This window comes from Pollachius pollachius (genome assembly GCF_949987615.1).
Source record: "Pollachius pollachius genome assembly, chromosome: 7".
NCBI lineage: Eukaryota > Metazoa > Chordata > Actinopteri > Gadiformes > Gadidae > Pollachius > Pollachius pollachius.
Window position 1 is genome coordinate 14,744,583 of NC_136940.1, and position 24,298 is coordinate 14,768,880.

At 44.6% G+C, this 24,298-nt stretch overlaps 1 protein-coding gene across 2 annotated transcripts; it reads left to right on the plus strand.

Moving 5' to 3' along the window:
• Positions 1-205: 205 nt before the first annotated feature.
• Positions 206-22,138, plus strand: LOC307077912 (uncharacterized protein). Of its 2 annotated transcripts, XM_079739425.1 has the most exons (19): positions 206-1,008; positions 1,570-1,748; positions 17,259-17,314; positions 17,419-17,569; positions 17,957-18,040; positions 18,119-18,329; positions 18,431-18,603; positions 18,702-19,120; positions 19,233-19,411; positions 19,499-19,592; positions 19,737-19,829; positions 19,881-20,132; positions 20,289-20,406; positions 20,490-20,581; positions 20,663-20,780; positions 20,961-21,056; positions 21,174-21,362; positions 21,575-21,727; positions 21,832-22,138. In XM_079739425.1, the coding sequence occupies exons 8-19, from the start codon at positions 18,869-18,871 to the stop codon at positions 22,041-22,043; spliced, it is 1,848 nt and encodes a 615-aa protein (XP_079595551.1). In that variant the 5' UTR covers positions 206-1,008; positions 1,570-1,748; positions 17,259-17,314; positions 17,419-17,569; positions 17,957-18,040; positions 18,119-18,329; positions 18,431-18,603; positions 18,702-18,868; the 3' UTR covers positions 22,044-22,138. The 2 variants fall into 2 exon arrangements, with proteins under 2 accessions (XP_079595551.1, XP_079595550.1); XM_079739424.1 differs by lacking the exons at positions 206-1,008; positions 1,570-1,748 and adding an exon at positions 16,610-16,837.
• Positions 22,139-24,298: the final 2,160 nt, after the last annotated feature.

A 24,298-nucleotide genomic window follows, 5' to 3' on the forward strand; every position in this document is an offset into this window, starting at 1 on the left:
TTGTCTATGTTTGTAGTCATGTGACGGTCATGTGCCCGGAGTAACACCCATCTCCTTATTTGGGCAACTTCCTGCCTTTGTTTGTTTCCCTCCATTTTCTCGGTTCACCTGTCTCTCATTGGGTATTGATTTGTGGATTATTTAAACAATGCCCTTTCTGTTCACTTTGTCAGATCGTCACGGTATGTACTGTTTGCTACCTGACTGCCACGTGAGTGAGACTAGCGTGAAGCTTTTTATAGTTTACTGTTCTTCCTGGTTTTGAACCCTGCCTGTTTTGGACTAAGTCTTCTGCCTATCGGTTTTGGATCTCTTGCCCGTACCTGTCCGTCTGTATCTGTCTGCCTGCCTGCCTGTTTACGAACCCTGCCTGAACCTGGAATCGGATTTACCTGCTGGACTGTTTGGAAATAAATCCTTTTTGATCTGCAATTGATTCCCGCTCTGAGTCGTGACAGTACGATCTGACCAAGATGGAATCAGCAGATCTGATTCAGGTGAAGACTGCGCTGGAGAGGCAAGGAGTGCTTCTCGGTCGACATCAAGCCCAGTTTGAGAGACTTGAGAGGTCTTTGGAGGCCATCACCACCCACATCGGACACCTGGCTGCCCAGCTGCCGCAGGTCCAACTGGCACTGGTGCCGCCACCCCAGCCTCAACTGCCAACACCGCCCGACCCACCCGGTCCATCTGGTAACCCGCTCCGAGAACCCCGACTGCCAGCTCCTGCACATTATGCCGGGGAACCAGGAACATGCAGATCGTTCCTTTCACAATGTTCGCTGGTGTTCCAGCTGCAACCCGCCACCTTTCCGTCGGATCAGTACCGGGTTGCATATATCATAACCCTCTTGAGGGGTCGTGCAAGAGAGTGGAGAACTATGGTTTGGGACTCCAACTCCCCAGTCTGCCTCAGCTATCAGGCATTCGTAGGTGAGATGAAGAAGGTCTTCGATCGCTCGGTGCATGGGAGAGAGGCTGCCAGAGTGATGTTACAGATCCGTCAAGGCAAGAGCTCTGCTTCCGACTATGCTATAGACTTCCGCACCCTCGCCACCACCAGTGGCTGGAATCCAGATGCACAGTGTGATGCCTTCCTCTATGGACTCGTGTTGGTCCCGCTCTGAGTCGTGACAATTAAAGAGTGAATGGCGAGGCATGCACTTATTGAACATGCCCTGGAATGTATTAATATTCTATGAAACTTAAAACTGGACCATTTATTCGTTAGAGTTGGGTATAAACTCAATGCAGGACTACTATCAGAGTGGATTGGACAACCATTGGAACGAAATTAATTGTGTAGTGTGCCACGGCAGAACGAATCAAGGAATGGGCGCAGTTATCTTCATCAACTTCATTAGTTAACTTCGTTGCGGCTTGGCACGCCCGGCGATTTCCCCGTCTTATCTCAAGTTTCCTGTGTAAAACCGAGGGGCTAATAAATAAACATTTACTGCTGGTCATACTCCATCTGCTAAGTCTAGCTTAAAGCTTTGTGGGGTCAAACGTGATTGTAAAATAGTTTTTAGTTTAAAATGTGCAACGTTTTTTTTTTGTCTTGTATAGAAAAGAAAGGGAGCAAAAAAATCCACTCCCTCCGGACACAGTACAACAGGTACAACAGGGTACCAGCATCAGGGAGTGCCGGCGGGAGAACTGGCAGGCAGGACTGGCTCATAAGGAGGCTCTCTTTCCTGGAGCCATATATCAGGAGGAGAGCTTCTCTGTCCAACGTGGATGAAAAGGTATTATTTAGAACATCTTAAGTAAAACATATATGGTCCTTGGTATCACTGCTAGAGAAGACTAGAGTTACTGTGTCTTGTCATTCTCCACTACTTCTGCATTGGAGTAAATAGCTGGAGCATACAGTTTGCTTAGATTACCCGCTAGTTGGATACATTGCATTTCCTGTTGAATTTCTGTTTGATCTGTCTTTGTTTACCATCGGCTCAACTTCTACTTGGAGATGGATAATAGAATAGGCTACATACAACTATATACAATTGATATGTGCTGGAATATGAAATATAAAACAGTTAAATATAATGCAGCATGATTGTTAATTACACCCACACACATGATAAACTTTTGTCCCACTGCCATGCTACAGCTCCAGCATCTGTGCAAATGTAATTGCAAAGGACGTCTCGGTTCCTCTTAGCCTGCAGAGTGGTGTTTGTGCTGCGTGGTAGTGCAGCCTGGGCAAGGGTTGGACCATGTTCACCAGGGCCATTCTGCTCGCTGGGAGGCTGGGTGTAGGCATCACCACACTGGCCACAAAGGAAATTGTGAAGCACGGTGCAGGCCAGGACAATCTTGTCCACAGTCTCTGGCTGCAGGTGGATTTTTGTCGTGAAAGCACACCAGCGGTTTGACAGTACGCCAAAGGCATTTTCCACCACCCTCCGCGCTCTTGATTGATTGCCTGTGATCAGAGATATAATGGTATTATTTCTTCCTTTTAGGATAATCATCACCAACATTTGAAAAGTTGTTTTGTTACAATTTGCTGAAATGTTTACAAAGTACTAAATAGGCCTGTTTTTATGATTTAGAAGGATGAAAAATTCAACCACTATTGTCATTGAAACCGTTAATTATAGTTATATCCCCCACCAGTTACATTACATTTTGTCTTTAAGAAGGTTGTCTCATATCTAGCTGTGGTGAGTCTTGAAGGTAAGAATTCTAGTGTTTGGCATTGCTTGCTCCTGCTGCCCTTTCCACTGTTTACTCATTCTCACACACCCCTAGACCTTCGGGGCGAGGAGGAGGGACCGGACTCCTCATCTCTCCGATGTGGTCCTATCAGGTCTTTCCACTAGAACACTTGCTCAGATCTGCATTTGAACTCCACGCTGTCACAGTCACCCTTCCTATTAATCTCTTCATTGTGGTAATCTACCGTCCCCCTGGTCCCCTTCGTGACTTCAATGATGAAATGGATGCCCTTCTCAGCTGCTTTCCTGAAAATGGCACACCACTCGTTATACTTGGCGACTTTAACATCCTGCCAGAGAAGTTGCACTCACCTGAATTAACCAACTTTTTTGCCACCTTTGACTTAACACTATCCCTTTCTCCTCCCACACACAGGGCAGGGAACCAGCTTGACCTGATATTCACAAGGTCCTGTGGCACCTCTGCTCTCTCTGTTACCCCACTCCCCGTGTCTGACCATCACTTTGTTGCTTTTTCTCTCCCCTTAAAGTCCTCTCCCCTCTCCTCTCTAGTCCCCACATTGTCACCACCCGCCGCAACCTCAAAACTCTCTCTCCCTCTACGTTTGCCTCAACTGTTCTGTCTTCACTACCTTCTATTGAACAATTCTCTCAACTATCCACAGAGGATTCCTCTGACACTCTGCTATCCTCCCTCTCCTCCTCTTTGGACTCCCTCTGTCCCTTCCACTCCAGACCGGCGCGATCTTCACCCCCCCCTCCTCGGCTGTCTGAATCTCTGCGGACCCATAGAGCAGAGTTGCGGGCAGCTGAGAGGAAATGGAAGAGATCAGACTGTCCTAATGATCTATCTCACTAGCTCTTTCTTCTCTCTGATTTCACCTCCACTGTGTCAACAGCCAAATTTGCCTTCTACCGGACCAAAATTTACTCCTCCGCCTCAAACCCCAGGAAACTGTTTTCCTTGTTCTCTTCCCTCCTCAACCCTCCCTCCCCTCCTCCTCCTTACTGCCTCACTGCTGATGACTTTGTTACCTACTTTACCCAGAAAGTAAAGGACATTAGCTCCTCTTTTATCACTGCCACCATCCTCCCTCCCCCCACCCCCACCTCTGTCTTTACCCTATTCATCTCTCTCACCTCAGACGAGGTTAACAGAATTATAACATCTAACCATGCCACCACCTGCCCCCTTGACACTATCCCTTCCTCCCTCCTCCAGGGTGTGTCAAACGACATCCTGCCATTTCTCACCGCACTTATTAACTCCTCCCTCACTTCTGGCATTGTTCCAACGTCTTTCAAGACTGCCAGAATAAAGCCTCTCCTCAAAAAACCAACCCTTGATACCACTGACATCCAGAATTACAGACATTCTCTCTCTTCTTTCATTCCTCTCTAAAACATTGGAACGTGCCGTCGCTAACCAACTGTCCTCCTATCTCTCATCTAACAACCTGCTTGACCCTAACCAGTCAGGCTTCAAAAAAGCACACTCCACTGAGATGGCTCTCCTCGCGTGACTGACTCCCTCCGTGCGGCCAGAGCCTCGTCCCTCTCATCGGTTCTCATTTTCTTTGACCTGTCTGCAGCATTTGACACTGTGAACCACCAGATCCTCCTCGCCACTCTCGCCAAACTTGGCATAGCTGAATCTGCCCTTTCCTGGTTAACATCCTACCTGATGAATCGCACTTATCAGGTAACATGGAATGGCTCCTTGTCCAAACCTTGCACGCTTGATACAGGTGTCCCTCAAGGCTCTGTACTGGGGCCTCTTCTGTTCTCCCTCTACACCAGATCTCTGGGCTCTGTAATTACATCCCACGGCTTTTCCTATCACTGCTATGCTGACGACACTCAGCTATTTCTCTCTTTTCCCTCATCTTACAAAGCCCTGATTGCAACACGCATATCTGAATGTCTGGCAGAAGTCAGCACCTGGACAACTGCCCATCACCTGACGCTTAACCTCAACAAGACTGAGCTCCTCCTAATACCAGGGAAAGATTGCCCACACATGGACTTACTGGTCACTGTTGAGAACATCACTGTATCTCCTTCTCCAACTGCCAAAAACCTTGGTGTAGTGTTGGACAATCAGTTATGCTGCACCGCAAACATCACTGCGGTGGCCCGATCCTGCAGATTTGCACTTTACAACATCCGCAGGATCCGGCCCTTCCTCACAAGGGAAGCAGCTCAGCTTCTAGTCCAATCACTGGTCATCTCCCGCCTCGACTACTGCAACTCGCTCCTGGCTGGACTCCCTGCCTCTGCGATTAAACCCTTGCAGCGCATCCAGAATGCGGCAGCGCACCTCGTGTTCAACCTACCAAAGTTCTCACATATAACCCCCCTCTTCCGAGACCTCCACTGGCTCCCTGTAATAGCTCGCATCAGATTCAAGATGATGGTACTGGCATACAAGGCAGTCGATGGAACTGCCCCTGCCTACCTCCAAGCATTAGTAAAGCCACACACCCCAGCTCGATCCCTCCGCTCAACTACCTCAGCTGGACATCTGGTACCGCCATCGCTAAGAGCAAGCAAAGGTCGATCAGCGAAGTCACAACTTTTCTCTGTTTTGGGACCTCAGTGGTGGAATGAGCTCCCTACCGATGTCAGGATCGCAGGGTCGCTCACCAGCTTCCGCAAAAGACTCAAAACTCACCTGTTCAGAGTTCACCTCGACTCTGCATAGAAACCAATGCACAGCCACCATTGAATGTTGTACGTCCTGGCATTTGTACATTGCACTTATTCAAGGGACTTAATTGTGTAGAATCTACAGTAGCTGCTATCTTTGCTTTACACGGGGAATGGGTTAGCCTAGCGATTGTAATACTTGCACTTGGTTCTATGAACATCTTTACTGTACCGACAGCGATATATTGTTTCACTTCTTATGACAAATGTACTTATTGTAACAAATGCACTTATTGTAAGTCGCTTTGGATAAAAGCGTCTGCTAAATGCCCTAAATGTAAATGTAATTGAAAATCCTCTGCTCCTGGGTGAGGCTGCGGCTAGGGTAGGGCTTCAGGATATACTCTTTCAGTGGAAAAGCCTCATCTGCCACTATGCTGTAGGGTGAGAGCAGCTCTGTACCAGAAAGTGGTGCAGGGTCAAGGATATTGGCTGTTTTCTGCTCAAGGGATTGCTGGAGTGAGCAGCCCCTGAAAACTCCACCATCAGACACCCTGCCGTTGCAACCCACATCCACATAAAGGAAGCGGTAGTTGCTGTCCACCAGGGCCATCAGCACAACAGAGAAGCTATGTTTATAGTTATAGAAGGCAGACCCTGAGGATGGTGGAGGGATAATTGTAATGTTTCCCATCCAAGGCAGTTTTGAATTTTTGGAATTGCCACTGGTCCTGGAATCCCTTTGCCACCTTCTTCCACTCCTCTGTGGTGTTGGGGCACTGAAAAACAAAGATTTTGTTTTTTAATATTGTGTAATTTGAATTGATATATTTTTCTTTTAAAGATTGATGAAGGAGAAACAGATAATTTGGATGGACTGGGCAAGGAAGAGGATGTGGAAGTGGAGGAGAACAGTGAACCTGAGGGGCGAGGCAGCACCTGCCTCGCCCCTCAGGTTCAGAAGGTCACAGGCGGTAAAAGAAAGAGGAGGGAAACAGAAAGGAAGAAGAAGAGGTCCTAAGTGCAGTAGGCCACTTTCTAAGGAGTAGGACTGAACATAGAGAGGAGGACTCAATAACAGATTTTTGTAAGAACCTCGAGATGAAAATGAGTCGAATCAAGGACCAAAATATTTTATCAGACTTAGAGCACCAACTGGAGGAAGCCTGCTACCAGGCTTCACTTAAAGATAGATCCAACCAAGCCCCCCCCCCCCCCCCCCCCCAAGCCTCTCACACCTACCCTTACCCTTATTACCCCCAAACATATCAGTCACTTTGATTTCGGCCATTTTATATGAATCTCTATTTAATTTTTTTTTATTCATTTTTAGATATTTAGCTTGAATTGGTTATTGCAAATAAGAATCGCCCCTTCTCTTAGCTTCGCCTCATTTTCATCTCAAGGTCTTATTGCTTTTTATGAAAGCGCTGATAATATGGATTTTTTGTATATATTTGATATATAGTTATTTATTATTTTATTTATATTTTAATGTATATATTTTATTTTTGTATATATTTGTGTAGTTTTTGATGACGGCTTCATTAGGCACGGGAGCACACATTTTTCAGTAAACCTTTGAAACTGGATTACATTTCATGTAGAATTTTGTACTTTAAACAGCAGACCTAATTGACATGTGAGTAAAATGTTAAAAAGGTCTGCTGTTTAAAGTACAAGATGAGAGGTGCAAAGAATACTTGGTAAACACATTGAAATTGGATCATGAAGTATTTTTCTTTTCTTTTTTTGTAACAACAATTACACCTTAGATACATTGATCCAAAAGTGAAAAGTGTCACTAAATGCTATTTTACACACGATAAAGAACTTGCCTTCAGGTTGTCATCCTTTAAGACACTGTAGATGGCGCTGCATGTCTCAGAAATTATCTCTGAAATAGTAGAGTGCCCCATGCGGAACAGGTAGGCCAGGCTCTTGAAGCTCTCACCTAGAGAAAGTGTATTTTATTGTGGTTGACATGAAACTGACCAGGAATACTTATAGGCCTAAATGAAAAGCCAATAAATGAGTATGCATTTAACAGCATCACTATATAATTGGTTGTATGTAGTATAGGCTTTTTGATATTGGGGGGATCTAGGACTTCCGAGAGATATTAGATCATGAATTGCTTTGACTGAGTTTGTAAAAGGAAGTATTATTATTGATACATGATTTTGTGGAATTTATCGTTATCGTGGTCTTTTATGTGGGCCCATTTGAATTTCAATTGGTTATGATTCTGCGCAACAATTAACAGCAAGCGCGCATTAACAGCGAGCACAAGAGTGCTCGCAGTTAACGCGCACAGATATAGACCTAGAAACTTGTTGCGCTCATCTGTTAACATTTCCAAATGCCTTGCAGTTTTTAAGAGCAACTGTAATATGACAGAATGTTCACTCACCTGTTGCCAAGAAGCGGAGAGTTATCATCAGTCTCTCGCCAGCTGAAATGCAGTCCTGGAAATTTGTGTTCGCCTTTTGTATTTAAGGCCTCACCAAATCCTCCAGATGATGGAATTGGACCGGGGACAGGCGTGTAAAATTTGAGAAAGCTGACATATCCCTGACTTCCAGCTTTCTACAGATTGGCATAGGCATCCTGTTTCTGCCGCTGAAGTACCCAACTGCGGCTCCATATTCTCTGCTTTCTAACTCGCCATCTTCCCCTATTCATGATCAAAGCAACTGCAAAAACTGTGACCAGTTCACTCTCACTAACATTACTACTAGGCCTGTTTATAATTAAGTTATCCATCTCCATGTAGTAGTTGAGCCGATGGTAAACAAAGACAGATCAAACAGAAATGTAACGGAAAATGCAATATATCCAATTCATACTTTGCATGTGACGTCACGACAACTGGCTGGCGGGCAAGAACAACGTTCTCTAGCAACTTAGTAACCTAATCAAGGATCTCCCAGGACGCCGCCAGTTTTAACATACAAAACGAAATTTGGTATTTTGAGGTGTAAACGATATGCCAGATGGTTGCTGTGCTATTGGACGTACTAACCGCCGAGGAATGAAGCCTGTAAGGATATCCTGCGAGACACTATTATGTTCCTAAGAGGCCACCGTAGCTGGAGACTGTGACGTAACGAAATGTTTAATAAAGTTAGTTGAATACTTACCAGCTAAGATGTCAGTCGCATATTATTACATGGTACCTGGAGTAAAAGTATTAAATAGTTAATGTCTGTGTGAGAAAGACGGAATGGATGTCATAAAACCACCAGAACCATTGAAGCTCACGGGAAATATTGATTATGCTTGGAAACAGTTTAAACAGGCGTTTCAACTTTATTCGACTGCAACTGGCGACAACGACAAGAGTGGTGAGAGGAAAGTAGCATTGTTACTTACGATAGCAGGGACACAAGCGATAGAAATATTCAATACATTTGAGTTTACAGATGGAGATGAAAAGAAACTGAGCAATGTTCTGGAACAGTTTGATGCATACTGTACTCTGAAGAAGAATGAAGTATACGAGAGACATGTTTTTCATTGCCGCGTACAGCATTAAGATGAATCGTTTGACTCATATGTGACTGAGCTAAGGCTGAAAGTAAAATCCTGTAAGTATGGCGATATGCAGTCCTCCATGCTACGCGATCAGATAGTCTTTGGAATACACAATAAAAAGGTGTGGGAACGCCTGCTAAGGGAGGACAGTCTGACATTAGAAGATGCAATCAGAATGTGCAGAGCTAGCGAACGGACTGAGAAGCAGATAAAGATTATTGAGAAGCCATATGTTACTACTGAAGCACCAGTGGGTGTAGACAGGGTCGTCAGAGCTTGCGCACCTTGCTCAGAGGGGGAATGTTCTATTAATGCACATGAAGCAGGATCAGACTAGGTCATGAACTGTAGGCGCTATGGTGGGAAAAATCGCTTCAGGCAATGCCCTGCATATGGGAAAGTTTGCTCGAAGTTCAGGGGAAAAAATCATTTTGCAAAAGTGTGCCTATCTGCTAGTGAAAAGAAACAAATTAATATGATGGAAGAGAGCGAAGGCTATGATGAGGATGACATATTCTACACTGACACTGTCACTGTGGAAAATGAGGCCACTTCAACGTTGAATGTTAGTGTGAACACAATAAATGCAGATAAGTGGATTGTGCCACTTACAGTGAATGGCACAGAGATTCACATGAAACTTGACACAGGAGCTATGGCAAATCTTATCACATTGAAAGATTTCAAAGCTCTGCACCACAAGCCGATCATAAAAAACACAAAAGTGGGATTGAGAGCTTACAGTGGACAAATGATTGAAACACAGGGTGTCTGCAGGTTACAAGTCCAGAATAAGCACATCAAGAGAAATCTACCATTTGTGATAGTGCCAAAAGAGAAGGACTCCCTACTGGGAGATCAAGCTTGTGAGGAAATGGGACTTGTTAAGCGTGTTCTAAACAATGCCAAGACAGAGAGAAAAGTACAGTCACCGCAGCTGAAAACTACAAGAGTCACCACATCACAAGCAGAAAGCTGGGAAGCGCAGTATCCAAACATTTTTGATGGCATAGGGGTGCTGCCATTCACATACAGCATTAAACTAAAGGATAATGCTAGACCTGTGGTGCATGCTCCGCGTCGAATTCCGGTTCCACTGAGACAAGATCTTCGCAAAGAACTGGACAGAATGGTGTCATTAAATGTCATTCAACCCACCAAGGGACCCACGGAGTGGGTGAACTCAATGGTCTGCGTAAGAAAGCCTAATGGTGCTCTCAGAATATGCATGGACCCAAAAGATCTCAATGAAAACATCCTGAGAACAATATCAAATTCCCAAGAGGGAAGAGATCCTGAGTGAGATGGCTGGGGCACAGTGGTTCACAAAGCTCGACGCGTCACATGGATTTTGGCAGTTGCAAATTGACAGTGCAAGCACAGACCTATGCACCTTCAACACACCCTTTGGGCGCTACAGTTATCAGAGACTCCCCTTTAATATTTCCTCAGCACCAGAAATTTTCCACTGTGCAATGGAGAATGTGTTTAAAGGACTGGGGGGGGTCAGGGTTTATATTGATGTCATAATATGGGCGGAGACCCCAGGACAGCTCAACAGCAGAGTGCACAGTGCGCTTCAGAGAGTCCACAAGTACGGGCTCAGATTGAACAAGGAGTAATGTCAGTTCAGCACACAAGAAGTCACGTTTCTAGGGAATCGACTGACACCGGCAGGAGTACAGCCGGACATGAACAAAATCAAAGCAGTGACGGACATGCCCCAGCCAACGGACAAGAAGGCGGTACAAAGAGCCTTAGGGATGGTGAACTACATGGGAAGATTCGTGCCTAATCTGGCCGCAAAGACTGTTGCTCTCCGCCAGCTCCTGCAGTCAAACACAGAGTGGTCCTGGCACCAAACACATGACAAAGAGTGGAAAGAAATCAAGGACATTTTAAGCACAGAGCCAGTGCTGGTGTTTTTTGATCCGAGTAAGGAGATGCGAATCTCCACAGACGCCTCAAAAGATGGACTGGGGGCCGTCTTGCTGCAGGTTCATGATGGAGATTGGAAGCCAGTGGCTTATGCTGCAAGATCCATGACAGAAACAGAACAAAGATATGCGCAGATAGAAAAAGAGTGTCTGGGGATCGTCTTTGGCTGTGACAAGTTCCACTCATGTCTTTGGCTTGCCACACATTGAACTTGAGACCGATCACAAGCCACTCATAACTATCAGCAAAAAGCATTTGAATGAGATGACACCACGCATCGAGCGTATGATGATGCGTCTACAGAAGTATACCTATGAACTGTCATACAAGCTGGGAAAATACCTGGTAGTGGCTGATGCTCTGTCAAGGGCCAATCCAGTACAAGGACTGAACACAGACAGCACAGAGGAATATGAAGCCATACGAGGCCACGTAGATGCTGTGGTGGAGGCTCTACCTGAGAGCTCTACCCTGAAAGAAAAAATAGTAATGGAGACTGCAGTTGACCGCCAGCTCCAGAAAGTGATATGGCACATGCAAAATGAGTGGCCAAAGCAAGCGTGCCAGCAGTACTACTCATTCCAGGATGTATTGGCGGTAGCTGGTGGCCTGCTGCTGAAAGGTGATCAAAAAGTCATCCCAACAAAGCTGTGGAAGAAGGTCGTCCAAATACTGCATAAAGGGTGCTTGGTCATAGAGAAAACAAGGAGACAAGTCAGACAGACTGTTTACTGGCCAGGCATGAATCGTGACATAGCAGAGATGATCAATGACTGTGCCACTTGCCTTACTTACCATAACAGACAGCAAAGAGAACCGCTGCTCACAGACATGAGGACGGAGCACCCCTGTGAAAAAATTGGGACAGACCTGTTCCACTTCAGAGGGAGAGAGTATCTACAGATGATCGACTACTACTCCAACTAGCCTGAGATGGCTCTGCTCACGAGCACAACAGCAACGGGAGTAGTTAAGCATATGAAGTCCAGCTTTGCATGACATGGCATTCCAGGAACCGTCGTGTTGGACCAGGGGCGTAGGAATGAGTTTAACATTGGGGGGGACACATATCGGAAACCTGACAGATCCGGTATAATTTTTAGGTGGGACAAATGCGCCTGTCTCGATATTGGAGGGGACACGTCCCCTCCGTCCCCCCCGGTTCCTACGCCCTTGTCTCGGACAATGGGCCTCAGTATGCCAGCCAGGAGTTCAAGCAGTTTGCCAGAGAGTATGGATTTAAACACATCATAGTAAGCCCACACTTCCCACAGGCAAATGGCAAGGCTGAGAAGGGTGTTCAAATAGTGAAAATTGTTCTGACAAAGGCAACAGAGAATGGTGAGGATCCTTATTTAGCTCTGCTCACTTATAGAGCAGCACCTCTGGTGTGCGGGAAGTCTGCGGCTGAACTGCTCATGGGCAGACGACTACAGACACAGATCCCAACAGTGAAGATACAAGTCTCCACACCTGTGCTGGAGGCCATGAAAAAACTACAGAAAAAACAAAAGAGATACTTTGATCGCACAGCAAAAGCAATGCAACCTCTGCAGGCAGGCGACAGAGTCAGAGTTTTCAACACAGAAAGACAGGACTGGCAGCGCGCTGGAACAGTGCTAAATGAAGTGGCTCCGAGGTCCTACGCAGTCCAGACGGACACCGGGGCTGTGGTCAGACGAAACAGGTTGCAGCTACTCAAAACACAGGCCAGAAATGCAGTTCCTTCAATAGAGGAGCATAGGGACAAACATGCACAGCAGGGAACAGTAACAGATAATCAGCCAGTGGTTTTAGAGGAGAATGCACCTATCATGATGGAGCCAGAGGCAGCTCCAGAGAGACGGTCAGAGCGCATTAGAAAAGCCCCTGACAGACTTGATCTATAGCAGAAGGCTGTAAGCTCATTATTACACAGTTGAGCTATAATAAGTTTATTGTTTTAAAGGAAATAATCAGTTAAAAGTGTTAATACCAGGTAATGTGTAGCTTTATTGTTGAGTCATGTTCTCATGCTCAGGTTAGTCTAAAGTAATCGTGACAGTCTGTTTGTTATGAGGCGGTGGTAAAGACCGTCCTCCTACGGTGTGCTAAGTGCTGGCAACCTCTGGCACCAAATTATTATTTATTTACTTTATGTTTAAAGAGTGCACAGTGAATCTGTTTTTTGTTTACTGTATAAGGGAGATGTAAGGATATCCTGCGAGACACTATTATGTTCCTAAGAGGCCACCGTAGCTGGAGACTGACGTGACGAAATGTTTAATAAAGTTAGTTGAATACCTACAGCTAAGATGTCAGTCGCATATTATTACAAAGCCGGGGTTATGTTTTTACCCCATCCGAAAAGGAGAAAAACTGTATTATTGTCTATAAGATTAGAATTTGCCATAAGTAATATATATTGTTTAATTACACATTATTATTACGAATATTTCAAAATGAAAATAACCCTCCCTCTGCCATCAAGGGGATTGCCAGTGTTGCCAGATTGGGCGGGAAATCTGGCCCAATCTGGCAACACTGGCGGAGGCGTCACTAAACGATCCTAAGCAGTTTTATTTCAGAGTGCAGAAAAAAGCTCTGCTGCGCTGGAACTTCAGATATGCTTGAGAAAATGTAACTTGTGTGGACGCTACCGCATTACTTGGTCAATAAAAGAGCTACCTAAAAGTTATTTGATTCAGAAAAAAACTATTTGTTGATAATTTTGCGGATAGCTAGATAGTCACTCACCTTTGCTTTGATTATAAGGTTATTCCTGTTTTTCACCTCCCATACGACAACGTTGTTAACCCATCCACACTTGAAAAAAAGTTTGCTATCAATACTTTTGTAGGCTTTCATTTTTTGTGCGGTATAAGGTGACGGATTCTCTATAAGATAAATGTAAATATCTCCAAACTCCAAGTCTGGTCGAGACGTTGCCAACTTCAAAGCAATGAACACATTAGCAGTTGCTGTGTATGGATCACAAGTTCTGAGTATGTTTATCTTTTCTTGATATCTAATTTGAACATTTATGGTCTAAATAGTTGATTGATTGTAGTAGGCCTATTGGAATTCTGCAAGGCTGCAATTCCCCTGGCTGGCCACTGTTCGTCGTGGCCATTTTGTCAGCGTTTGTTGCCCCCAAGGTTGCCATGGTAATCATGTGGCTGCAAAGTATGAATTAGCGGTTAATCTTAACAAACTGTGCGCTCTGACTATTTACTCCAATGCAGAAGTAGTGGAGAATGACAACATAGTAACTCTAGCCTACTCTCAAGCAAAATAAAAATAATCGCAAACCTAACTAATCGCAAACCTAAGTTAGTTAGGCTGAGGTTAGTAAACGCAAGTGATGCTGATGCTGTTGCGTCTCACAGCTGTGCCAGAGCGTTCACAGTTGCTACGGAAACCACCTACCGTTGCAGCAGTGTGAACTGCCCAGTTTTTAGAACGTCTCGTCGCACAACCCGGTATCACGCCATTGCGTGCTCCTGCGCACAAACGTTAATCTATTGAAGCGTGTTCCCGAGCACGATAGTCCGACTTTTTGCGTGTTACACAAAACGAAATGTAAACCAATGCATTCTGAATGGGAGTGTTCTAAGACAATTAACGTTCTCCAAAAACGCTACGAGAGAGAGAGAAAGAGAGAGCGGGAGGGACAGAGAGAGAGAGAGAGCGAGAGAGAGGCTTCAGAAAGGGTGTGCGCAGATAGTACAGTGCACCCTAGTTATGTTTATGCCAAAACCTATGTATATAATTAGGCTATAATTATATTATTTAGCGTGTAATGAGACAATCTATAGCCAAATTGTCGAAGATGCCCGAGAATCTTTCGGGATATCAGCATGGGAAATCGGCGAATCAGACCCATGAATCTATTGTAGCGACCCTGGGACAGTTAAATAGTTTGTGTGTTATGTGTTACATTATATTTCGTTGTCCGTTATGCCAGTTGTTCTATGTGCATGTATTGTAATGTTATTCTTGTCAAACAGCGTGTGGGGCGAATCATTAGGTCAGCTGGGGGAGGGCCTTGGAAGAACAGGAGGGTGGGGGCCTGCACGCGAGTGAGACCGTGTTGCCGGGGTAATCGGGGTTTGTTTGGGTCCGGTTTTCAGCTGTTGGTTTCAATGTTGTTACAATGTTACGGGTTTCAGTGACCTGGTTTTTGGTCCATTAAAACTACCTTCAACTAATGACTCGACATGATTATGTCACCGGCGAGGTCGTTACACTATAAAGAAACACGTCATCTCAAGCGGGAGAGAAAGTTTGCGTTGCTGGTTTGTGTCACCAACCCAGCAACCCAGTCGCCAAGAAAAAACGTTGACAGTGCACGTTTCCATGAACACTGGATACGTAGCATTTCAACGTAAAAAATAGCGTGTTATACCTACAGTATCCACGTGTGCCGCTGTGGAGGCGGGTTTCGGGGTTTGGGACACGATTGTTTAGGGGGGGGGGGAGACTGTTGTTGACCGGGGAGGGGGGGGGGGGGGGAGACACGTTTGTTGAGGGGGGGGGGACACACGATTGTAGGGGGGGGGGGGGGGGACACACCAACCCAGCAACCCAGTCGCCAAGAAAAAACGTTGACGGTGCACGTTTCCATGAACACTGGATACGTAGCATTTCAACGTAAAAAATAGCGTGTTATACCTACAGTATCCACGTGTGCCGCTGTGGAGGCGGGTTTCGGGGTTTGGGACACGATTGTTTAGGGGGGGGGGGGGGGGGGAGACTGTTGTTGACCGGGGAGGGGGGGGGGGGGGGGGGGGGGGGAGACACGTTTGTTGAGGGGGACGACGACACACGATTGTAGGGGGGGGGACACACGTTAGTTGAAGGGTGGGGGGGGGACACGTTTGTTGAGGGGGGGAGACACGTTTGTATCCTAACAACAAAACAAGTTAACAAAAGCCCCATTTGTCAACTGAGAACCCCAATTCCCAGAATCCCCCGCGGCTCCGGAACACGGCGTAGTTATATTAATCTTTATTATCTGAATGGGAAATGCAATATTTTAGGACAGATACACCATTAAACGCGTTTCTAATGACATTTCTAGCGAGAAATGTACATTTTCCTTACATAATCTTCAGTCAGTGAATGTGTATGATCTTTATTAATCTTTATTATCTGAATGGGAAATGCAATATTTTAGGACAGATACACCATTAAACGCGTTTCTAATGACTTTTCTAGCGAGAAATGTACATTTTCCTTACATAATCTTCAGTCAGTGAATGTGTATGATCTTTATTAATCTTTATTATCTGAATGGGAAATGCAATATTTTAGGACCGATTCACCGTTAAACGTGTTTCTAATAACATTTCTAGCGAGAAATATACTTTTTACTTGCATAATCTTTAGTCAGTGATTGTGTCTGATCTTTAGTTTTATAGTTATTAGGATTTGATCGGCTCGCTCGCATGTTTCAACGACGTCAGGTTGCTTTCGCTAAACTAGCAGCTCACGTGCTTCCTGCGTTTGTGTTATTAAACTGTTACTTTATGTAACTTTTAATGATATCATCTTGTTAGAAACACGTATATCTGAGAGCCAACCCAGTCGCCAAAAGCATACGTTGACAGTGTACTTTTCGTGAACACTGGATTACGTCGCATTTCAACATAAAATAGCGTGTTATACACACACACACACACACACGCACGCACACGCACAGACACACACACATACACACACACACACACACACACAGTATCTTGTACAATAATTTTTAGATTTCTTCTTTGTAAAACTTGAAAAATAAAGTAAGTTTTGGCTTTGGAAAAGTAATTATTTCCCTTATTATACAAATAGGCTATGCTGTTAAGGCTGCCGTGTTCCAATACCTGTACTTCCATGAGTATACTTAAAGGAAGTATACTATCCGTACTATCTACTACGTTAATTTTTCAGATGTGAGTGCTGTTCCAAATCGAGTACTCCGTGGTGCACTAACCGGAAATTACGATCACGACTGCCGCCGTGGCTCCTCCCCCGCAATAAACATCCCGCTTTGAAAGGTGAACTCTTTACGCCTAGCAGCTATAAAAAACTATAAAAACTAAAAAATGACTCTATTAATGCAGGCTATGTGGAAAATGCGCCGACTTTGGCTCAGCCTGGCTCCGACTCTTCCGCTACGTATACATATGTGTAATCCAGCACATATAAAGACGGGGACCAGAAAATAATTACTTTCTCTCCATTGAAACCCATTCATATTTTTCGATCTCAGAGGTCCCATGAGGGGCCTACCGGAAGGGGCGAACTTACAAGCTCTATGACGCTGCTCTCGAGCGACATATAGATAGGACTGCTAATCTTACAAGCATTCTCAAGATCGATTGTCGGCAGTAGTTCTATTCATTCTATCGCTGTAACTTTTCTCTCGTGTTGCTACGGACAAGTTGTTTGACCTGGATCTCCGTGACCCCCGCACAGAAGGAAGACACCTTGCCGTTGGGTTGATGCATGACCAATTCCTTGCAGAAGCCATGGTAACAACCTTTTGTACATTAACTGAACTTGAACTTGTACATGAAATGAATGTTTCAGTACCTCAGAAACTCCGTCTAACAAGATGTTGGACTTAAACACACAGGAGGCTGCGGAGAATGTCAATCGGGCAAGATCTGGAGGGGATTCACCACGGAGCTCAACCAAACGGAGCGGACGCGGCAAGGCCAGAGGGAGACGTGGAGGCCGTGCGGGCCATACAGGCCGTGCAGACCGATGGAGTGGCCTAACTACAGGTTTGTTTATGTGCAAATTCAGATTAGTTTAATTTGGTGACAAACAATTACCCATGGCAATTAGGGATGGGTCAGAATTATTATATTATTCGATTTTTCGTTCCCGTGGGTCAAAGTGGATTTGTAACATTTGGACCGTTAAAGGTTGGGTATGGGATTTGCGAAACGCCAGCAGATTTTGAAAATACACAACTCAAATGGTCCTACCCCCTCTCCTTCAACGCTGACTCTACCCATTCCAAATACAAGTACATGGGAGCGGGGGAGAGGGAGTGCCGTACGACCGTTTGATTGACGTACTTACTGTCAAATGAGTTTCTTGCAGCAGTGCAAGCACTTGAGTGTCTGCCGTAGAGATATATTAATCTGTCATGTACTGTTTAACAGGCATGGACACTGAGGTGTTGGCACTTCCTTCAGAGGATTCCTTGCCCTTACCCAGAGCACAGCAAAATCCTCAAGAGATGTTTGGTAAATATACAGTGTTTAATTCTGAAATCCAAATACTGTATATAGAATGTAGATCATTTGGTTATATTTTATTTGCAGAACAAAACATGGTGAGGCTTTCTGCCCTACTGGATTCAAGCCCCTGTCCTGCTGAGCCTGAGAGAAGCGCAGCATCATCGTGGTCTGTTAGGCAGCAGAAAGCCTCTGACCGTTGGGAGGAAGCACGGCCGTACCACCTCAGATGCCTTTTGGAATCTGAGGCTGTTGGCAAGCCATTGTGTTGCTTCTGCCACAAGCCGGCTGTTATAAGGTTGGATGTTCATCAATCAAATAATAGAATGTATCTATGTACACTAAAAAAAGTATATCATATAAATTGAGTGACTTGACTTGAGTGTTTTGTCTGCTTAGGTGCAGAGAGTGCCTTCCGGAGCAGTGGTTTTGTGGGGCCTGCGACATGCATAACCACAGCAAACGGCCACTCCACAACAGGGACAGCGTGGTGGATGGCTTCTTTAAAGCCATTCCCCCATCCACATGTATCTCAAGAGGAGAGACTGGAATATATGCCACACATGAGCAAGGTAAGGTCTGACAAATCTACCTGTCTAGACTTCCTGATCCTTATCTTGTTTATTCAGTCTGCTGCCATATACAGAATGTTCACTTTTCTTTTCGACAGATCGCATTTTACCCACAATGCCAGCACAGCACTGCACCTGCCAGGTCCCTAGCTTCACAGTGGAAGCTGGGAAACCAGTCATCTTGATTACCATCAATGATAGAAACCAGTTCTCTATTTAGACTTCTGTTAGTCTAATATACAATATGTGTCAATGATTATGACTAATGTTGTTTTTTTCGTTAGGGCGTTATGATTTGCATTTGCCACGTTATGTGTGCCAAACATGCCTGCAGCAGTGGGCCCCTGATGTGAGAGACCTAGTCAGGAGTGGATATTGGCCAGCTTCTGCAAATGCTTCCACAATCTACACGGTGGACCTCCTCAACACCTTTCAGGAGCTGAAGTTGATCTCACCTGGATTCTCCAGGCAAGCCCTTGCAAAAATGCTGGAACATCGCACACTGTGTGCAGGAAGAGTAAGTGACATCAGCAATACTATTTATTATGCTCACCAATATTGTCAGCAATTTTCTTTTTTTTTTTTTGACTATCTCAAAAATGTTTTCCATATTCTGATATACTTTCTAGTCTGGACAGATCAACGGGGATGCCCTGCAGAGGAGCTTTCTTGAGTTTGCATACGCCTCCTTTGAGAAAGACCAGCTCTGCTGTGATACCCCTTTCACCTGCCCTGCCTGCACACCTGAAATGGTAGCAGTGTCAGCAGATGGCAACAGGAAGCTTTATCGCTTTGGCCATACTGGAAGGTGCACTTTAAGTTCTCTTTGGTAATTGAGTCGTGACTGTAAGTGACAACAAGAGTAGGTAATGGATGTTATATATTTTTCCCCTAGATCTAATGACACTCCCTTTTTTGATGGGCTATTTCTAGCCAAAGACAGTGAGGTGTCTGATTTTGTCAACACAATACAGATGGCGGTGAAGAATGTAAGTTTAAGCTAAGTTTAAACACTCAAATAGTTCTGTTACTAAAGGAATCATTGCATTTCCTGGACTTCTAGAAGTATTCCATACTCCCTACTCTTTTGTCGTGAATTACATTAACAATATGTGTATGCACTATATTCACAGATAAAGGGGAGAGGCACATGTGGAGACTCTCAATGGGCAGCAGCAAGGGAGACCTCTAGGCGGGCCTCTAAACTGGATGAGGAAGGCGTTGAGGTTGCGGTGTGTCGGCATGGCTTCCTTTTACTGGATGAGGAAGGCGTTGAGGTTGCGGTGTGTCGGCATGGCTTCCTTTTAAAAGCCCTTAACATGTACCGAGGAGAGATATTTGCGTATCCTATGTATCTCCAAAGGGAGCTTCTCCCAAGCAAGGCACAGTTTTTTGCTATGGATGTGGCATGCAAATACTGGCCATACCTACAAAAAGTTGCTTCGGTCATTCCAGCTCTCAAGAGCCTCACAGAAATGAAGCCCTTCCTGAGCATCATGCATGCAAGAGCTCATGCTACCAAGTGTGAGGTATGTCTGTTATCTGTTATTTTCAAATGAATACGCCATGTGTTACTATAGGAATGGACAGCTTTAAGCTGAATTCCTTTTCCATAATATTTGTCCACGTTTTCCAACTGCTTCATTGGCTCTAATGAACCCCAAATCCACCCATCCTTGCAACAGATAAAATGGAGTGGTCGGAATCAGAAGGGAGCAGGCACAACTGCCGGTGAGGAGGTGGAGCAAATAAACAGCTACCTCTCCCGTTGTGCCCTGACAACAAAGTACATGTCAAAAGCAGGTAAGTCACTTTGGTCTGAGTTTATGCTATCATCTAATATTGCTCATAGATTGCAGAACATAATGTAATTCTCCTTATACCAGCACGTGTGGACATGCTCACTGTGCATGCAATGGGTTGGAACCATCACAAAGCAGAGACGCTACACAAGGCCCTCTCCACAAGATATGTGAAGGTATGTTTCATATTCATGTATGTTTTTGTGCCAGTTGTTAGGCAGACTGAGTTCCTATTGTAATTATTGTAAATATTTTAGACATCTAAAAGGGCAGAAGAAGAGGCAGAGAGGCTGTCACAACTGCAGAAGGACCTGCAGTGCTCAAATGCAATGGCTGTACAGTGGATTGCTGAAGTCAAGGAATGGGCAGAGAGCGGTGAGGACAGAACAATATACATGCCTTTTTGCAGTTTCCTTACAGACATTTGTGTTCAAACGGTAATCAAAATAATACACAATCAGTGAAGCATTAGTGCTGCAAAAATCTAGAAAACTCGGTTGCATTGTATAGAATACAGTACACTGAGCTTAATTTCACCCTAACGGATATCTACAGAGACCCCAGTAACGGGTCTGCACGTTCTCCAGCAGTCCATTGAGGGTCTCCATCTGGGTCTAAAGCAACAGAAACAAACCCTCTACCGTCAGAATGGTATGTAGGCTTTTTCTTGAGTTATCCGGTATACCTAACAATGTATCTATATTGTTTTTAATATAACCTATACAAGGTTTTTGTGTCTGCATATTACGTTTCTCCTAAACAATCTAGACAGCAACAAGCTTCGCCATCGTCTCCGAAGAAAGTTGACGGAAGACAAAAAGCGCCTTCTCCAGGAGATTGATAAATACAACAGTCTTGTTGCAGACCTCTCCAAAAGGATTGATGTGGCCTTGGTTGACCACTCTTTGGCTGGACAGAGCACTGGCGCAATATGGCCATGGGAGGACTATGGCAGTGGTATGCATTTTTCAATGCTTTTAAAATGTCATGCAGTATATCGGAATAGTGAACTATCCTGAAATGATATATTAAATATAATGGTGGTTTTGTAATATATAAAACGATTTTGGGAAAGAAACATCATTTCTAAATTCTGTTTCCATTATGGTTGCATTGCTAAATGTTATGCCAGATACTCATGTATTGATCTTAATATTTTGGATCATTAGTAACAATCGGGGTCAAGAAACGACTGCACGACCAGGAAATGCTGAAAACACGGCTGGAAGAGGAGCTCCCTATCCTGGTGTTGGAGATGGCCCAGCACTGTACGTGGTTGCAGAACCTGGGAGTGGCCCTCAAGACGGAGCTTGCAAGATACGGTAAGTTAAAGACAAGTTTTGGGGATCCCATTTAATGTATTCAATTAGTGGGGGATGTTTCAATATATATTAACGTTGTTGGGTTTTCTGTCCTCTACTTGTAGAAGATGAAAATGGACTTCACTGTCTCTTGGCAAGAAGACTTGCGGAAGTGGAAGAACGACATCAAATGGTCCTGCAGCGGTATAAGACTGCTCTAGGTCCATTGGCCTCTGTCCTCCTTGATGTTTGTGAGGAAGAGGAATGTGATCCGATGGGCCTGGTCAGTCCAGACACCAGCGAGGATGAGGAAGATGCAAGAGAACAAGCAACTTAGTTGATGGTGTGGTTTCGTGCCTCGCTTGATGTACACAAATGATCATTGTTATTGCTATGTTTAAAATAAAAAAATAAAAAAATCTATCTCTTCAATTCAAGATGGGGTGGGTGAGAATAAATAGTGCTATAACCTCACTAGCCTTATTGACATGGACACATCTGTTCCGCATAGATTTCTATGCACGAGACTTAACGGACACTTTTGTTACTGCCATGTATACAGTACATTCGGATCACATTTTAGGAAGAGATCTATGACGCATAGAAATCTATGCGGATCAGATGTGCCATGTAAACGCGGATACTATGAATTTCATTCATATATACAATTTCAGAAGTGGATGAGATTCGAGAAATATCTTGTTATAATGAGAAAGAATGTCAAGGTTTGGGGGTTGATGAAAAACTATTTTGAACCTTTGTGGTATGGCAACCCAGTCGCCAAAAGCATACGTTGACAGTCACTTTAAGGACAAGTTATGAGAGAAATGCACATTAACTTTTTGTTATCTCATAAGCGGTGTGGTGCCGGCTCCTTTTGACCTTTTGACCCCAGACTTCAAAAACGTGTCCACAGGCCAGCTGTGTCTACCCACCTTAAGCCACAAATGTACACCTACATCCCACAGTAAATGGGGACTAGAACCATAACCTCTGTCATATACATTTACTCTACTGTTGGAGGTCACGCCCCTTTTTCCACCTTTTCGAGATAGCTAGAGATGCTAAAATGTTTACACACATTTCCCGGGGCCCCGTGTACGACATATCCGAGATTTGGAGTTCTAGCCCTTAGAGAAAAAAAGTTTTCCCAAATGGAGTGTCATTTGGGAAAGGGCCCCCCCTTCCTGCCCTCGGGGTCCAACCGGGCCAAGTTTCGGTGCGGAGGTCCCAGTTAGGCCCTAGAACAAGGTATTAAAATTTCAGGGCGGTAGGACCTTCCTATCTCAAAAACTGTTTTTCCACCACATTCTGAACCATTAGGTCTTGCAGGCTACACTTCTGAGGGGCTTTGTCCAAATGACACTCCATTTGGGAAAACTTTTTTTCTCTAAGGGCTAGAACTCCAAATCTCGGATATGTCGTACACGGGGCCCCGGGAAATGTGTGTAAACATTTTAGCATCCCTAGCTATCTCGAAAAGGTCGGCAAAGGGGCGTGACCTCCAACAGTACAGTAAATGTACATAAGACAGAGGTTAGTTTCTAGTCCCCATTTTTTGTGGGATGGAGGTGTACATTTGTGGCTAAAGGTGTGTAGACACAGCTGGCCTGTGGCCACGTTTTTGAAGTCGGGGGTCAAAAGGTCAAAAGGAGCCGGCACCACGCCGCTTATGAGATAACAAAAAGTTAATGTGTGTTTCTCTCATAACTTTTTGTCATTATTAAAGAGAGGCCTGATTCTCAGATATGCATGTTGGATGGCTAGGGTGTAGGTTTGGGTAGAACTTCAGACCAAAATCTTGTAAGCGAGCCGCTGGGTGAGGTGCAACAAGATGGAGCACTTGCTGAGTAATTTCTTGTAGGGCCGGTGCGTAAGAGGGCAAACAAGATGTCCTTCAATATCTACGCTTCCAGGCGATTGCAACGGTGCCACACATGAACACATTCAAACATGTTTAATGGTAGTAATTAGCTGTCGAAATTGGAGGCCTTAATCAATAATGACCAGCTATTGATTTGCTTCCCGATAAAAGTTTGTGACAAATGACATGTTATTTAGCATCTACACATTGAGCTGAGTCCAATGACACAAAGCATGACACTCCACGGCCCTACACTACATGGCCCCTGTATTTTACATGGTACACCTATGGTCTAGGGCATGATCTCTGTGTGGCACAAGGTCGAGCTTGATCTCATTGGACTCAGCTGCTAATGTAGACGCTAAATAACATGTAATTTGTCAGAAAACTCCATCGGGTAGCAAATCTATAGCTGGTTATTATCTATAAAGGCCTCCAAAATCGACAGCTAATTACTACCCTGAAACATAGTCAAATATGGTCATGCATGGCACCGTTGCAATCGCCTCGAAACGTAGATGACAAATGACACCTTGTTTGCCCCGTTACGGGAAGATATTTTCATGGTATATCTTTCTATTTCCTAACCAAGCTCCATTGCCGTCTTTAACCAACGTGGTTTGCCGAGAGTCACGTGACGTTGACGCAGGCCCATTGAAAAGAAAAGGCCCAAAAAACGTAGGCATGTCACATGTTTAAAGCCGTTATTGTAATTAATTAATTTAATA